The sequence below is a fragment of the Mauremys mutica genome, chromosome 2 (genome assembly GCF_020497125.1).
Source record: "Mauremys mutica isolate MM-2020 ecotype Southern chromosome 2, ASM2049712v1, whole genome shotgun sequence".
Classification (NCBI taxonomy): domain Eukaryota; kingdom Metazoa; phylum Chordata; order Testudines; family Geoemydidae; genus Mauremys; species Mauremys mutica.
Window position 1 is genome coordinate 237,185,226 of NC_059073.1, and position 17,900 is coordinate 237,203,125.

The window sequence follows — 17,900 nt, forward strand, 5'->3', positions numbered from 1 at the left end:
GCTGCTGCTGTGGCCCCGCCACCGGCCACGGCGCCCCTCCCCGCTGTTCCCTCCACCAGCTCTGCGGGCGTCCCTCCCTCGGCCCCCAGAGCGTACGCCCAAGTGGCGGCGGCCCCCCCGCCCGCCGCTACGTCATCTCCCCCGACCGCCGCCTCCGCTACCATCTACAGTGGCCGGGGCCCCTTCCCCACCTTGACCCGGAAGCACGGCGTCCGTTGCCTCCTGGTGCCCGCCTCGCCCCACGTGGAGACCTACGTGCGGGCGTTGGCGAGGGTGGTGGGGCCCACGGCCATCGTGGCGGCCTCCAAAATGTACGGCAAGGCGGTCTTCTTCCTTGCCTCGGAGGCTGCCGCCCAGGAGGCGGTGGAGAAGGGCCTGGCGGTGGGGGGCGTGTTCGTCCCCCTGGAACCGCTGGAGGACCTGGGTGTCCGAGTGGTCCTGACCTCCGTCCCTCCCTTCCTGCCCAATGTCGCCCTGTTGCCCGCCCTCTCTACTTTGGGGAAGCCCATCTCCGTGGTGAGCCCTCTCCCCTTGGGCTGCAAAGACCCCGCCCTCCGTCACGTCCTCTCGTTCCGCCGGCAGGTGCAGCTTCAACTGCCGCCGGCGGCGCGTGGCGGAGAGGCGCTCGAGGGGTCTTTCCTGGTCCCCTATCAGGGGGCCCAGTACCGGGTGCACTACTCCACGGGGGAGGCCCGGTGCTACCTCTGCCGGGCGACGGGGCACGTCCGGAGGGACTGCCCCATGGCCCGGCTCGGAGGAGCTCTCGGGACCCCCGAGCCCCGGCAGGGCGCCGGCCCCGCCATCGCCGGTGCCCCTGACCGCCCGGTACCCGGAGCCGCCCCTCCTCCCCCTCGGTCCATCGCTGCTCCCGCTCGGGCCTCAGGGGTACGTTCTCCGGGGCGCCCAGATGGGCGGGAGAGCCCCGCCTCCGCTGCCTGCACTCTGGCGGGGCCTGTGGAGGAGGGTGCGGCAGGGGTACTGCCGGGCGTGGGAGAGGGCTCTCCCCAGGGGGATTCATCCCTCCCTCCTGTTGTTCCACCAGTGCCTCTCCCAGCCCCCGACCTGTCCTCTCTGCCCCCTGACCCAATCCTTATTGACCAGCCCGCAGGCGATGCCATGGAGGGCTGGACCCGGGTGGAGGGTAAGCGGGGTAAGCGGAAGGCTCGGGCTCCGCCCGTGCCACCTGAGGCGGAAGCCCCCCGTAAGACCAGACGGGGGGCCGCAGGCACCGGGCCTTCCGCCATGCCCAAGGGGACAACCCATCTGCCGATGACGGCTAGGGAAGACGTGGCAGCGCCGGAGGGTACCACCATCCCTCCTCCGCAGTCCCTCCCTGCGGAGGCCCCCGATGCAGCCCCTCCTGTTCCCTTGCCACCTGCGCCCCCCGCAATACCCGAGGTGAGCGTCGCCTCGGGCACGAGTGGGGAGGACCCCGGGGTGGTGGAAGGTGAGCTCCCCTCCATCTTTGCGGAGATCGAGGCCCTGGGTCTGACCCCGGTCACCCCGGGGGAAGACGACCCTCTGCCAACGGGCCTCGACCTGGCCGACCTCACCCCAGCTCCCCCCTCCCCTTGCTCCACCATCCCTCCTGCTATGTCCGCTCCTGCCTCTGCAGGTCCCCTGGCCTCCTCGACCTGCCCGGCTGCGGATGGCATCCTGCTGCTGGCCGCCGAGCCTGTTGAGGCGACGGCCGGTGCCTCGTGGCAGGGAGATGGGCTACCGGAGGTGTCCCTCGGTGGTGCGGAGCAATCGAGTCCCTTCCCGGGTGGGGGCCCCCCTGAGGGTTCCACATCTCCCCGTGCCGAGGCTGCTCTGCCTGCCATTGAGCCCGAGCCCGGTGTCACTGGGGACCCCCTCCCTACCCCTCAAACCCCCGTGCCCGGCCGCGAGGAGCCACTTACCGATGGTCCTGCTCCTGCGGCCCAGGGTCCCATCTCTGTCCCTCCCCCCAACACTGCTCCTGACCCCAGCCCTGCCCCCTCCACCTCCTGTACTGTTATTGCCGCCCCTGGGGCTGTCTCCTTCCCTTTCCCGGAGGATGACTCCCAGGGTGCGGCCTTTGGTTTCCACAGTCCCGACCCACTAGGGGCTGCGCTCTTCCCTCCGCCCCCCCCCATTGAGCCGGGGCGGACCAGGTGGCGCCGGTCCATCGGGCGCCACGTCGCGGGTCCGCCCCTTGTTTACCCATCCCAGCGGGCCACGGGGCTGCGCCAGAGGCCCCACCGGTGGACCCCCGGAGGCCAGTGACCCCGCCCCCCCATACGCTGCGAGAGGAATTGCGGGAGTTCTTGGAGGATGTCCGGGGCTCCCGCAACAAGGTCGTGCTTGCTCTCCAGCGCTGGGGGGACTTCCACCAGATCCTCCTGGCCACGCGAGCCCTCATAGGGGAGGGCAAGGGGACCGGGAAGCAGAATGTCGCGGCTTACCACCGGGCGCGCGGCTTCCGTGACTCCCTGCTCGCCTTCGGGGTGGGCCACAGTCTGCTGCGCGGCCCAATGGGGGCCGTGAGCGCCCCTGCTGACGTGGATCCCCCCCAGCCCTCCTCATGGCAGTCATCACCTTTGCCACACTAAACACCCGGAGCTGTAGAGTGGGTTTCCGCAGGAGCCAGGTGCTCTCCTTCCTTCGGGAGGGGGGGTACTCCGTGGTTTTCCTGCAGGAGACCCACACGGATCCGGCCGCGGAAGCTAACTGGCGGCTGGAGTGGGGGGACGGGGTCTACTTCAGCCATCTCACCACCCATCAGGCTGGAGTGGCTACCCTGTTCTCCCCCGACCTACGGCCAGAGGTGCTGGGGGTCGCCGAGGCTGTGCCGGGCCGCCTGCTGCACCTCCGGGTCCGCATGGCGGGGCTTGTGGTCAACCTCATCAACATCTATGCCCCGGCATTTGCCCCGGAACGGCTGCTGTTCTATCAGCAGGCGTCTGCCTTCCTCGGCTCCCTGGATCCTCGCGAGTGCCTGGTCCTGGGCGGGGACTTTAACACCGTCCTCGAGGAGCGGGACCGCTCGGGAACCGAGCAGAGCCCGGCCGCCGCGGACGTCCTCAGGGAGATCGTCGCCCATCACTCCCTGGTGGACGTCTGGCGCGACCACCACCCGGACGACGCCTCCACGTACACCTATGTCCGGGTGGAAGCCCATCGGTCGTGCCACTCCCGGTTGGACCGCATCTATCTGTCCCGGTTCCATCTCTCACGGGCCCAGTCCTCCAGCATCCGGCCGGCCCCTTTTTCGGACCACCACCTCGTCACCGTGACGGCCTCTCTCTGCGCGGAGAGGCCGGGGCCGGCCTATTGGCACTTCAACAACAGCTTGCTGGAGGATGGGGGCTTCGTGGCGTCCTTCCGGGAGTTCTGGCTGGCCTGGCGAGGGCAGCGGCGCGCCTTTCCCTCGGCGCGGCGGTGGTGGGATGTGGGGAAGGTGCGCGCCCGGCTCTTCTGCCGTGACTACACCCGGGGCGCCAGCCGACGGAGGGATGCGGCGATAGGGCAGTTGGAGCGGGAGGTCTTAGAGCTGGAGAGGCGTCTGGCCGCCAGCCCCGAGGATCCATCCCTTTGCGGAGCGTGCCGGGAGAAGCGGGAGGAGCTCCGGGTCCTCGAAGACCATCGGGCCCGGGGCGCCTTTGTTCGATCCCGCATCCGCCTCCTTCGGGAGATGGATCGCGGCTCCCGCTTCTTCTACGCCCTGGAGAAACGGAGGGGGGCCAAGAAGCACGTCACCTGCCTCCTGGCGGAGGACGGCTCCCCCCTCACGGATCCGGCGGAGATGTGCGAGAGGGCCCGGACCTTCTACGCGCGCCTTTTCTCCCCGGATCCGACCGATCCTGCCGCTTGCAAAGTGCTCTGGGACGGACTCCCGACGGTCAGCGCGGGCGACCGGGACCGGCTAGAGCTGCCTCTCACTCTGGCCGAGTTCTCGGAAGCCCTCCGTCGCATGCCCACCAATAAATCCCCGGGCATGGACGGGCTGACCGTGGAGTTCTACCGCGTGTTCTGGGACGTCCTCGGCCCAGACCTAGTCACCGTCTGGGCCGAGTCCTTGCGGAGCGGGGTCCTCCCTCTCTCGTGCAGGCGAGCCATGCTCGCTTTATTGCCGAAGAGGGGGGACCTCCGCGATTTACGGAATTGGCGTCCCATCTCGCTCCTCAGTACGGACTATAAAATTGTCGCGAAGGCCATTTCGATTCGGCTGGGGTCCGTGCTGGAGGACGTGATCCACCCAGACCAGACCTACACCGTCCCGGGCCGTACCATCTTCGATAACCTGTATCTGGTCCGGGATCTCTTGGAGCTTGGGTGCAGGGATGGTCTGTCGTTCGCCCTCCTGTCCCTGGATCAGGAGAAGGCGTTCGACAGGGTGGACCACGGGTATCTCCTGGGCACTCTGCAGGCGTTAGGCTTCGGATCCCAGTTTGTGGGTTTTCTCCGGGTGCTGTACGCTTCCGCAGAGTGTCTGGTCAGGCTCAACTGGACCCTGACCGAGCCGGTCAGCTTCGGGCGGGGAGTGCGGCAGGGGTGCCCCCTCTCGGGCCAGCTGTACGCCCTGGCGATCGAGCCCTTCCTCTGTCTCCTCCGCAGGAGGTTGACGGGGTTGGTGCTTCGGGAGCCGGAGCTGCGACTGGTCCTGTCGGCGTACGCCGACGATGTGCTCCTCGTGGTCCAGGACCCGGGCGACTTGGCGCGGGTGGAGGCCTGCCAAGCCGTGTACTCGGCGGCCTCCTCCGCCCGGGTCAACTGGGTCAAGAGCTCTGGCCTGGTGGTCGGGGACGGGTGGCAGGCGAGCTCCCTCCCACCCGCGCTTCAGGCCATCCGTTGGAGCGTGGGTCCGCTGCTCTATCTCGGCGTTTACCTTTCTGCCACGCATCCCTCTCCGCCGGAGAACTGGCAAGGTTTGCAGGGCAGGGTGGCGGAGCGGCTCCGGAAATGGACGGGACTCCTCCGGTGCCTTTCCCTCCGAGGGAGGGCACTGGTGCTCAATCAACTGGTCCTGTCCATGCTCTGGTACCGGCTCAACACCCTGGTCCCGGCCCCGGTGTTCCTGACCGACCTCCGGCGGGTGGTGCTGGAGTTCTTTTGGCCAGGACTGCACTGGGTCCCTGCAGGGGTACTCCACCTGCCCCTGGAGGAGGGAGGGCAGGGCCTGAAGTGCCTCCGCACTCAGGTCCACGTCTTCCGCCTCCAGGCACTGCAGAGGCTCCTTTATGGTGCGGGTAGTCCGGCATGGAGAGCCCTGGCGCACGCCTTCCTGCGCCGCTTCCGAGGGCTCCGATACGACCGGCAGCTCCTTTATCTCGACCCGAGGGGCCTTCCGCGAGACCTCTCCGGGCTGCCGGTCTTCTACCAGGACCTCCTCCGGACCTGGAAGCTGTTCTCTGCGACCAGGTCTGTGGCGGCCACCGAGGGGGCAGACCTCCTCGCGGAGCCCCTGCTACACAACCCACAGCTTCGTGTGCAGGTGGCGGAGTCCCCCGCGGTGCGCCAGAGGTTGGTCCTGGCAGAAGCCACCAGGGTCGGAGACCTCCTGGACTACGACCGGGGAGACTGGCTGGATCCCCTGACGCTCGCTCGGCGGATGGGGCTCTCCAGACCTTGTACTCCCCGGCGCGTACTACAGGAGGTGAAGGCCGCTTTGCCGCCCGCTGCTCGGGTTTACCTCGACCGGGTCCTGCGCAAGGGCACGCCCCGCCCACCCCCCACCCCGAGCCCTCCGGACCTCTTCATCGGGCCCCTGCCCCGTGGACCCGACCGGCCCCCCCGCCCCTTCTCCGCTAGCCGGCTGCACGATCTGCAGCCGGTCCATTTCCAAACCGCGCCAAGGAAACAACTCTACGCGCTCGTGCTCCATACCGTTCACTTCCTCACCCTCGTGTCCCGCCCCGACACCAAGTGGCGGGACCTCTTGCCACCTGTGGAGGGTGAGGAGCCCCGGTGGGCCAGCCTCTACTCCACCCTGGTCCCGAGGCCCGCCGGGGATATCAGCTGGCGGCTCCTTCACGGGGCCGTGAGCACGGGCGTGTACTTGGCGCGGTTCACCCTTGTCCCGGACACCTGCCCCTTCTGCGGCGTGAGGGAGACCCTGGCGCATGTTTACCTAGAGTGCGCCAGGTTGCAGCCCCTATACCGGCTCCTCACCGACATTCTGTTACGTTTCTGGCTGCACTTTTCCCCTCACCTCCTTATCCTTGCACTCCCTATCCGTGGCCCCACAAAGTCGCGGGACCTCTTGGTCAACCTCCTCCTCGCCCTGGCTAAAAAGGCCATCCACGCGACCAGGGAGAGGCGGTTGGCCGACGGAGACTCCTGCGACTGTGGGGCTTGTTTCCGGTCCCTCGTCCGCTCACGTCTCCGGGCGGAGTTCCTCTGGGCGGCGTCCGCTGGCTCCCTTGACGCCTTCGAGGAGCAGTGGGCGCTGTCCGGGGCTCTCTGCTCGGTGTCCCCATCAGGCTCCCTCCTTATGACCCTTTGACCTCACTCCTGTCCCTGTTCTTTTATTAGTTGTCCCCCGCATTTAGTGGGTTTCCGTGGCCCTGTGGATCCTCCCCTTAGGCTGGGGGGGAGATCCGTTAGCATGGGGCGGGCTTCCGCTCGCCCCCTCTCCCGGATAACCCAATAGTACAGGGAGCGCTCTGCCTACCCGCTTGGGCTGCCCTGCTGGCTGGAGGGCTCCCCCTTCTCTGGCTGCCTTGCTGGCTGGAGCTCCTTCTTCCTTTCCTGGGCTGCTGCTGCTGGCTGGAGTGCTTCTTCCCAGGACTGCTGCTCCTGCTACAACTGCTGCTGAGTGGGTGAGTGAGGGGTGGGGGGGGCCTTGCTGGCCAGCCCCCACTCCCCCACCTCTGGAGGGAGAAGCCAGGACCCCACCACCACCACTACAGCTACCACCTGGGGGGTCCTTCCTGCCTGGCCACCAGGGCTGCTGGAGGAGGGGAGGCTGCTGCTGCTGCTGCTGCTGGAGCTGTGTTTGTCCCGGGGAGCTGCTGGAGCCTGGAGGAGGACTGAGAAGACCACCGGCTGCTGGGAAGTGCACAGGAATCTGAAGACCACTGTGGAGGGGGCCTTAAAAACTGAGTAACTTTTTGACTGTGCTCTAGTGGTGGGGGTTTAGACTGTGTTTGTGGGGACACGGGGGTGTGGCGTGGAGCCTGCCCCCTGGTCCATCTGTGTCCCCCCCCCAACCCCCACCACCACCGCTGCCCCCTCCACCATCCCTGCAGTCCCTTACCATCTGCCTCAGTTCCTGCCTCTGGGACTCAGCTGCTCGCCTGGCCTGCCACGCCCTATTGCCACCGTTTGGGCCTCCAGCGGCAGCCAGCCAGCCATTGACTTTGCACAAGTGCTTGTGGGTGCACGCACCCCCCCCTTCCCCTGGACTGACCCCTTTCCCTCTGCAACAGGCCCCCTAGCTTTGCCCCTTGTTGCCTGCCCCGTTCGCCCCTTGTGGCCCCCCCTCCCCCGGCACCCAGCTTCAGTTTGTTTGCCTGCCCCGCCCATCTCCCTTTGCAGCTTTGTTTGTCCTGCCCCGGCCCTGACGCCAGCCCCTTGGTCCCTCCGCCCCACTCCCAGCCTGGTTGCTCCCCTCCCTCCGCGGCCCCTTGCCCTGATTAGCCCCTCCCTTCGTGCACCCATAGCTCCATCAGTGCGCTTGTGCCTCTCCCCTGTTTAAGTTGCCCCTCTTGCACTGCACCCCCCATTGCTCTTGTTTCCCCTCCCCTCCCCTAGTGCAGCTAGAGGAGCCGGATTTCAATCCTCTGTCGGTGACTGACCCCCCCCCCCGAAGTCCTCGATAGTCCCCGTATCTGCCCCCCCCCATTGTTGGCACCATCCTCCCTGCCCACAGCCTAGCAGGGAGGAGTAGGTGACCTGTCCCTTACCCCCACCCCCTTTCTCCGGTGTTTACCCTCCCTCCCCGTTCAGCATGGCGGGAGGGGCGGCGGGTGGGATTCCCGGGACGACGTCTGTCCGCCCTCCCTCGCCTGCTCCCCCCAAACGCCTCCCGGTCTTGACCTCACCCGCCGCTGCCGGACCACCTGCCACCGCTCCCGCTGAGGCGCCGGCAGCGGCGACCGATGGGGTGCCCTCTGCTGCTGCCACGTCCCTGGCCCCTTCCGCCTCTGGGGGAGCCCCCCCAGCCGGCGGAAAGGGCCAGGGCAAAAAGAAGGGAAAGGGCCCCGCTAGAAAGACTAAGCCCTCCATGGCGGAGCCTGCCGCTGCTGCTGTGGCCCCGCCACCGGCCACGGCGCCCCTCCCCGCTGTTCCCTCCACCAGCTCTGCGGGCGTCCCTCCCTCGGCCCCCAGAGCGTACGCCCAAGTGGCGGCGGCCCCCCCGCCCGCCGCTACGTCATCTCCCCCGACCGCCGCCTCCGCTACCATCTACAGTGGCCGGGGCCCCTTCCCCACCTTGACCCGGAAGCACGGCGTCCGTTGCCTCCTGGTGCCCGCCTCGCCCCACGTGGAGACCTACGTGCGGGCGTTGGCGAGAGTGGTGGGGCCCACGGCCATCGTGGCGGCCTCCAAAATGTACGGCAAGGCGGTCTTCTTCCTTGCCTCGGAGGCCGCCGCCCAGGAGGCGGTGGAGAAGGGCCTGGCGGTGGGGGGCGTGTTCGTCCCCCTGGAACCGCTGGAGGACCTGGGTGTCCGAGTGGTCCTGACCTCCGTCCCTCCCTTCCTGCCTAATGTCGCCCTGTTGCCCGCCCTCTCTACTTTGGGGAAGCCCATCTCCGTGGTGAGCCCTCTCCCCTTGGGCTGCCAAGACCCCGCCCTCCGTCACGTCCTCTCGTTCCGCCGGCAGGTGCAGCTTCAACTGCCGCCGGCGGCGCGTGGCGGAGAGGCGCTCGAGGGGTCTTTCCTGGTCCCCTATCAGGGGGCCCAGTACCGGGTGCACTACTCCACGGGGGAGGCCCGGTGCTACCTCTGCCGGGCGACGGGGCACGTCCGGAGGGACTGCCCCATGGCCCGGCTCGGAGGAGCTCTCGGGACCCCCGAGCCCCAGCAGGGCGCCGGCCCCGCCATCGCCGGTGCCCCTGACCGCCCGGTACCCGGAGCCGCCCCTCCTCCCCCTCGGTCCATCGCTGCTCCCGCTCGGGCCTCAGGGGTACGTTCTCCGGGGCGCCCAGATGGGCGGGAGAGCCCCGCCTCCGCTGCCTGCACTCTGGCGGGGCCTGTGGAGGAGGGTGCGGCAGGGGTACTGCCGGGCGTGGGAGAGGGCTCTCCCCAGGGGGATTCATCCCTCCCTCCTGTTGTTCCACCAGTGCCTCTCCCAGCCCCCGACCTGTCCTCTCTGCCCCCTGACCCAATCCTTATTGACCAGCCCGCAGGCGATGCCATGGAGGGCTGGACCCGGGTGGAGGGTAAGCGGGGTAAGCGGAAGGCTCGGGCTCCGCCCGTGCCACCTGAGGCGGAAGCCCCCCGTAAGACCAGACGGGGGGCCGCAGGCACCGGGCCTTCCGCCATGCCCAAGGGGACAACCCATCTGCCGATGACGGCTAGGGAAGACGTGGCAGCGCCGGAGGGTACCACCATCCCTCCTCCGCAGTCCCTCCCTGCGGAGGCCCCCGATGCAGCCCCTCCTGTTCCCTTGCCACCTGCCCCTGTCCCAGACACCTGCCCCTTCTGCGGCGTGAGGGAGACCCTGGCGCACATTTACATAGAGTGCGCCAGGCTGCAGCCCCTCTACCGGCTCCTCACTAATCTCCTATTGCGTTTCTGGCTGCACTTTTCCCCACACCTCCTTCTCCATGCACTCCCTATCCGTGGCCCCACGAAGTCGCGGGACCTCCTGGTCAACCTCCTCCTCGCCCTGGCAAAAATGGCAATCTACGCGACCAGGGAGAGGCGGTTGGCCAATGGAGACTCCTGCGACTGTGGGGCTTGTTTCCGATCCTTAGTCCGTTCACGTCTCCGGGCGGAGTTCCTCTGGGCGGCGTCCGCTGGCTCCCTTGACGCCTTCGAGGAGCAGTGGGCGCTGTCCGGGGTTCTCTGCTCGGTGTCACCGTCAGGCTCCCTTCTTATGACCCTTTGACCGCACTCCTGTCCCTGTTCTTTTATTAGTTGTCCCCCGCAATTAGTGGGTTTCTGAGGCTCTGTGGCACCTCCCCTTAGGCTGGGGGGGGTTCCGTTAGCATGGGGTGGGCTCGCCCGCCCCATTTCCTGGAAACCCAATAGATGCACACCCTATTAAAAAATGTTGCCACATGACATACAGTTAGTATTGTAAATTAAGAACACTGTGGGTCAAATTGTCAATTGGAATAAATGACAAAACATCAGTGAAAAGCTAGTGTAGTAGCATCTATTTGCACCAGCAGAGAATTTGGGCCACAAAAATTCAGAAGAACTGAGAGAGAGAGAAACCAAAGAATTTGTCACAGTTATACGGTGCTCAAATTACATCAACTCACCTCAGGCAGTCTGGATATAAAATCAAAAGCATTGGCTTCTTTAGCTGCTTTCTCAATTTCAGAATCAGTAATACCCTCTCTGCCACAGCGAATGTTCTCAGCTATTGTTGTAGCAAACAAAATAGGCTCCTGGCTTACAAGGCCAATACGTTCTCTTAGCCACTTTATATTAAGTGTCCGAATATCTCGTCCATCTAAGGTAATCTGAGTGGAAAGGCATAAATGAAGAGTTAGAGGAAATGTATTATGTTTCAAATAATTAGTTGTTATAATGATATAATAATAATAATAATGATACACCTCTACCCTGATTTAACGAGACCCGATATAATAGGAATATGGATATAACGCGGTAAAGCAGTGCTGCGGGGGAGTGGGGCTGCACACTCCGGTGGATTAAAGCAAGTTCGATATAACGCGGTTTCACCTATAACGCGGTAAGATTTTTTGGCTCCCGAGGACAGTGTTATATCGAGGTAGAGATGTATAATAATTGACTTCAATATTTGTTTAGCAGCTTTTCACATAGAATAAAGCAATAACATTTAAACAAAATGACCAGGAAAAATTAAAACTATATCTTCACAATCACCTCAGACTAGAAGAATGAAAGGAGAAGGTTAAACAAAAAGGATATTGTAGGAGCAGTGTTTTATAATTGTACTATGAGAATTAATGTATGATTTGATTTCATCCTGCCAGCCACCCTTTTTGAATAGCAGAAAGGAATGACAGACCAGAACAATCCTTATGACTGATTATGGTCACCCTTTTGTTTTTGGATAAGTTATAATGTCTACTATAGTTTCCTATATGTATTACAAATTAGGGACTCTAGTTAAATATACATTTCTTTGTTTTAAGGTTTTAGTAAGTAAGAGACAGGATCTTGTATTGTATCTATGGCCTTGTCTACACTACAAGACTATTTCGAATCAACTTAGTTCGAATTTGTGGATTCGACCTTATGAAGTCGAATTTGTGTATCCATACTAAATACACTAATTCGAATTTCTGAGTCCACATTCACGGGGCCAGCGTCGACTTTGGAAGCGGTGCACTGTGGGAAGCTATCCCACAGTTCCCGCAGTCCCCGCTGCCCATTGGAATGCTGGGTAGAGCCCCCAATGCCTGCTGGGGGGAGAAATGTGTCGAGGGTGGTTTTGGGTAAGTGTCGTCATTCAACCGTCAATCACAACCTCCCTCCCTCCCTCCTTGAAAGCGCCGGCGGGCAATCTGTTCGTGCACTTTTCTGGTCAGTGACAGCGCGGACGCCACAGCACTGCAAGCATGGAGCCCGCTGCGATCATCGCCGTTTTCTCCTCCTCGCACTTTATCGTCCACCTCTTCCACAGTCAGCTGATGAGAAATTGGGCTACTTTTCAATGGTGCTGCAAGCACTGGGGGACCATAGGGGACATTTTGCAAACATCAACGTCGGGTGGCCGGGCAAGGTTCATGATGCGTGTGTTTTCAGGAACTGTGGGCTGCTCAGACGCCTGCAGGAAGGTAGTTTCTTCCCGGACCACGAAATAACTGTTGTGGATGTGCAGATGCCTATAGTCATCCTCGGGGACCCAGCCTGCCCGCTAATGCACTTGCTCATGAAGCCCTATACAGGCACCTGGGACAGCGACAAGGAACTCTTCAAATACCAGCGAGCAGCGAGCAGCGTGACCTGTGACTGTTCAGTTTCTTTACAGAGAAGCTGAACCTGCCCCTGTTTCTTTACCCAGTTACTGTTGACTCTCCTCTTCGGTTACATACCCCGTTCACCCCGTTTCCCCCACTTCCAACACACGTGTAAAAATAAAATACATGTCCCATTGTTACTTAAGAAAGGTTTCTTTATTCATGACTTTGCGTTAAAGGGTTGAAACTGGGAGGCAGACTGTGCTGGGTAGGGTGTGCGGTGATGTAAAGACCGCCTCTAAACTCAAGGAATGACAGGCTCCTGCTCCTAGAGCGGTCCGCAGTGCCGGAATGCTTCTTTCAACGGAGCCTGCCATCCCTCTTTTTCGAATTCTGTGTGCGGGGGGATATGTGACCTTGTGGTGGAGGAGGACGGATACAGATTCCTCAGCTGCGTGACTCAGCGGTCCAGGACAAGGACCGCTGTATAAGATCTGTATCCGCCCTCCCCCGCTGCAAAGTCACATCTCCCCCGCCCACACAGATCCTGGAAACCACCTCCCATACCGACCAGGGTGCCTACTGACTGCACCGTGTGTGTGACCCGCTGATGATCCTGCCCCCGTGTCTGTACCCTGGGAAAGGTGACTGTCCTATGCAATTAACCACCCCCTTCCCCACGCCCCCCATTCAAACACAGTCTTCTTTGAAAAAACATAACGGAAACAGTAATTAACAGCAAAACATTTGTATTAATTAAGTAGACAGTTAGAGGATGGGACTGGGATTGGGACTACTGTGAGTCTGGAAGTGAAGGACTTCGGCAACTGTAGGGTATGAGAGCTTTTGGGTACTTGAGCACTGTGCTGTGGTGCAGTGACAGTATTCACGTCCCCGGCCGCCCCTCCTCCTGATTATTTTCGGTGAGGGGGGTATGGGACTTTGTGGCGGGGGAGTGCGGTTGCAGATACACTGCAGGGGGGCTCTGTCCTCCTGCGGTCCTGCAGAACATCCACAAGGCGCCTGAGCGTGTCCGTTTGCTCCCTCACTAGTCCAAGCATTGTTTCAGTCGCCTGCTTGTCTTCCTCACGCCACCTCTCCTCCCGTTCGCTGTGTGAGCGCTGGCACAGAGAGACGGTCTCCCTCCACTGGCTCTGCTGGTCCGCCTCTGCTAGGTAGCAGCCCATATGTTCCTCGAACATCTTGTCCCTTGTCTTTTTCTTTCGCCGCCTAATCTTTGCAAGCCTCTGCGAGGGGGATGCTGTGTCAGGTCTGGAGACAGTGGCAGCTGTGAGATGGGAAACAGGGAGTGAATTCCTTGCAAATATTCTTTTTTGCGAACAATTAGCTGAGTCTAGGCTGTCTGTGTGAATTCTGGGTTGAGACCCCTGTGCCTGCTAGGGCACAAATCATTTTCGCGGTGGATTCTGGGTAAATGTCGCCAGTCATTCCTTCCTCCGGGAAAGCAACGGCAGACAATCATTTTGAGCACGTTTTCCATGAATTGCCCTGGCATACGCCATAGCGTGGCAACCATGGAGCCTGTTTTGGATTTTGTGTATGTCACCGTATGTGTACTAGATGCCGCTAACAGAGGCGGCCCAGCAGCGCTGCACAGCAGCATGCTTTTGCTTTTGCATGACAGCAGCGATGGTTACCAGGCATACTGCACCGTCTACCATACCACGAATTGGTAAGAAGACGGTAATAAGATGGTCATGGTTACCTGTCCTTTTGCACTGCACCATTTGGTGCTGTCATAAGTGCCCCTGGCTGATCAGCCAGGGGCGCAAAAGCCAAAATTGGGAATGACTCCCTGAGTCAATCCCTCCTTTTTGGTATCTAAAAATAGAATCAGTCCTGCCTAGAATATGGGCAAGTGTACTAGAGAACCACTGTATCATAGAACCAGAGAGCACAGCTGCTCTGTGTCCGATCCTGCATAAATTATGAGCTGTATGCTATTCACAGGGGGTGCTCCTGCAACAACACCACCTGTTCATTCTGTTCTTACCCCAGCCTTCCTGGGCTACCATACCATTGTCCCCCCACTTGTGTGATGAAGTAATAAAGAATGCAGGAATAAGACACAGTGACTTGTTTGTGAGAAATGAGTGGAAGGAAGCCTCCAGCTGCAATGATAGTCCAGGCAGGACATTAAGGAGTGTGGATGAAGGAGCCCATCATCCCTCTTCTAGTCCAGGGGCAATTGAATCTTTTATTTACAATGAAGGGTGGGGGCTGATGGAGCTCAGCCCCCTGTTGCAATGATGAGGACGGTTACCAGCCATATTGCACCATCTGCCATGAAAAATTAGGGACAGGCACCCTTGATTGACCTTACTGATGCTAGTCGGCATGGTTACCAGCCCTTTTGCACTGCCCCATGTGCCAATAGGCTGAAGATGACGACGGGTATCAATCGTATTGTACCGTCAGCCACCCATGGCGGGGCGGGGAGAGCAAGGATATTGGTGTTGAGTGCTGCAGCATCCCATCTATCTGCAGCATTCAGTAAAGATACGGTGACATGTAAACGAGTCAACAGAGGATTGATTTCCCTTTAACTTCTCGGGTTCGGGGGGGGGGGTGTAAATTGCAGAGCTGTGCCCTGAACCAACGCGGACACGGTGTTTTACCATAGAAGCATTTGGAGCTCATCCAAGAATGCAAATGATTTTCGGAGACAGCAGGAACTGTGGGATACCTTGCGTCCTCATTCCCCCCTCCCTCCATGAGCGTCCATTTGATTCTTTGGCTTTCCGTTACACTCGTCACGCAGCTGCGTGCTGAGTCTGTGCTATGCCGTCTGTCCGTGGATTTATTAAAAATACTTTGGACCAGGCGCACCATAACAGTAATTCCACTACTTAGATGCATGAGTCTCCTAGCAAGATCACCGTGAGGACGGGCACTGAAGGAGATAGAGAGCGCATGCTGTGTGAAATCTATCACAAACCACGGACCGATGCAGCCGTGCTCGGGGAGGCAATGCTCCCTGAATACCGCATGAAAGCCTCGCGCGGAAAAGGGTGCTATCACGGAGCACCCAATAAGGCAGCTCTCCCCAGGAACCTCCTGCTGATGCTTATCGATTAACGGAAGGAGAGCTTTGTGGAGCTCTCCCAGGAGGATTTCTGTTCTATCACCATATATAGAGAGACCTCCTTCTCACACACTTCAGATTCCTGTTATATTAAGAATAAAAGTTAACATGGTTAAAGCACTTACCGACTGCTCCTTCCCCTGATTCAGGATCCGGGTTCATGGCCGGGGAGGGTTGGTAGGGGATCTCCGTGACGGTGATGAATAGATCCTGGCTGTCGGGGAAACCAGCGTTGTAAGCGCTCTCGCCTGCCTCGTCCTCCACAAACACTTCCTCAACTTCCCCGTCCGTGAACATCGTCGAGGAACTGTCCGTCGACACTGTCCCATCATCAGAGTCCATGGTCACTGGTGGGGCAGTGGTGGCAGGCTCCGTAGTGTCCGTTTGCCGCTTTGATTTTTTGGTAGCCTTGTCTGGGGTCCTTGGTTTTCACGCGGCGATGCATTGCATGACGGCTGTATCCTCTGTCTGGATCATGGCTTTGGAGACCTTCTCGTAGGTCTTTGCATTCCGTTTGTTGGAGCGCAGCTCCAAAAGCACAGACTCCTCGCCCCACACACTGATCAGATCCAAGAGTTCCCGGTCAGTCTATGCCGGGTCCCTCTTTCTATTCAGAGATTACATGAACTCCTCTGCTGGAGAGCTCTGCATTGCTGCCGGTGCTGCTGAGCTCGCCCCGATGTCCAACCACGAAATGAGATTCTAACTGTCCAGACAGGAAAAGGAATTCAAATTTTCCCGGGTCGTTTCCTGTGTGGCTGGTCAGAGCATCGAAGCTCGGACTGCTGTCTAGAGCGTCAACAGAGTGGTGCACTGTGGGATAGCTCCCGGAGCTACTAAGTTCGATTTGCATCCACACCTAGCCTAATTCGAGCTAGCCATATCGAATTTAGCGTTACTCCACCTGTCGGGGTGGAGTACCAAATTCGAACTAAAGAGCCCTCTAGTTCGAATTAAATGGCTTCCTGGTGTGGACGGTTGAGCGGTTAGTTCGAATTAACGCTGCTAAATTCGAATTAAAGTCCTAGTGTAGACCAGGCCTATGTTAAGGAGATTAGAGAGATGTTGAGGGCCTGAAGCACCAATGGGAATTGTTTAAGTTATAAGATTTAGCTAGGCTTGATTTATAATGTATTCTGCTGAATATAAAATACTGCTTCTCTATACCTTTGAAGGTTTCTGTAAGAGATTGTTTGCGTGAATGAGGAATGCATGCATCAGGAAAAGATAAGGTGTCAAAGAAAGCCATCACAAAGGTCCAGATGGTCAAGAAAAAGTGAGAGACTTGGAAAGACCAGGAGACAATCAGAAAACATCCATTGTATCCAATGCTAAACATGTTAGCAGCATTGACAACCTCTAAGGTGAGGCAGACACCTCAAAAAGTGAGACAACAAATAGGAGATAACAATGGGAAGCCTGACAATAACCATCAAATGATAATAGCAGAAAACCCCAGGATTAACACCACTTAAGGACAGGATGACATTGCAAAATGCATGGACTCAAATAGGAATTTACAACTACAAAGCTGGGTTGTTGTGCCACAGAATTCTGGGTTCAGTCCTGCAAAGCCTGGGAGCATCGGATCGAGACTCATGCTCAATCTAACTGGCCGTTAGATTGACTCGAGCTACAACAAACTGGTAACTATAAACATCAACTGGCAGGAGAGAGAGAGAGAGAGACAGAGAGAGTGTGTGTGAGAGAGAGATACTAAAAAGCATATGCTAACTGTTGTATTTTCAATAAATGTGACGCATTTGCCTTTTCTCCCTGAATATTTAAATACAAATTTTGACTTCCCTTAATGTCAGTAAAGTCCTATCTAAGTTTTTACAATATTCTCATTCTCATGGCATACAAGTAATGAAAAATCTGTTTTAGAATTTCTTTGGATGCTACGTATCTTTTGCAGGGGCGGCTCTACACATTTCGCCGCCCTAAGCACGGCGGCATGCCACAGGGGGCGCTCTGCCGGTCACCGGTCCCGCTGGTCCGGTGGACCTCCCGCAGGCGTGCCTGTGGAGGGTCCGCTGGTCCCACGGATTCAGTGGAACCGCAGGACCAGCGGACCCTCAGCAGGCACGCCTGCGGGAGGTCCACTGGAGCCGCGGGACCAGCGGATCCTCTGCAGGCATGCCGCCGAAGGCTGCCTGCCTGCTGCCCTCCCGGCGACCGGCAGAGCACCCCCCCGCGGCATTCCGCCCCAAGCACGTGCTTGGCGTGCTGGGGCCTGGAGCCTTCCCTGATCTTTTGTTATTTTAAGAATCCAGTTTGGTGTAATATCCTTTTAAAGTATAGGTGTAATCTAGTCAGGAAATTAATCTTCATCCTAGTAGCCTGGAATATCGACAGTTCATCCAAACTAACCTCTCCTTGGACTGGATCATAGAATCTCTGTAGCAGCTGAATAGCAGTACTTTTGCCACAGCCACTGGAGCCAACCAGAGCGATGGTCTTCCCCGATTGAACTTTCAGGTTCAGGCCCTTGAGAATCTGGAAATATCATCTTTATATGTTAGTCCAATAAATATAGAGCTGCTTAAATAAATGGTTTGTTTAGAAAAAGGTCTATTAAGATGCTTGGCATCATGATCAAGCCAATAATGAGAGGTGTGGTCTAACAGTGTATTTAACTCCCAGGCCTGCTTTCAGTCCTTTGTTCCAATCCGGGTTGGAAAGCACTTTGAAGATGACAAGAAAAAGTTTTTATTATTAATAACAATCTTGCTTTGTTCTATTCTTATTCTATAAAGACTGCCCTA

General features: G+C 59.2%; 1 protein-coding gene across 1 annotated transcript in view; it reads right to left on the bottom strand.

Moving 5' to 3' along the window:
• LOC123363276 (ATP-dependent translocase ABCB1-like) overlaps positions 1–17,900 on the bottom strand; it is a 63,150-nt gene that overhangs the window by 34,587 nt on the left and 10,663 nt on the right. Inside the window, exons 7-8 of the mRNA XM_045004144.1 lie at positions 17,506–17,631; positions 10,395–10,598 (exon numbers count right to left, since the gene is read on the bottom strand). Coding sequence (XP_044860079.1) covers positions 10,395–10,598; positions 17,506–17,631 — 330 coding nt within the window. The remainder of the gene's footprint in view (positions 1–10,394; positions 10,599–17,505; positions 17,632–17,900) is intronic.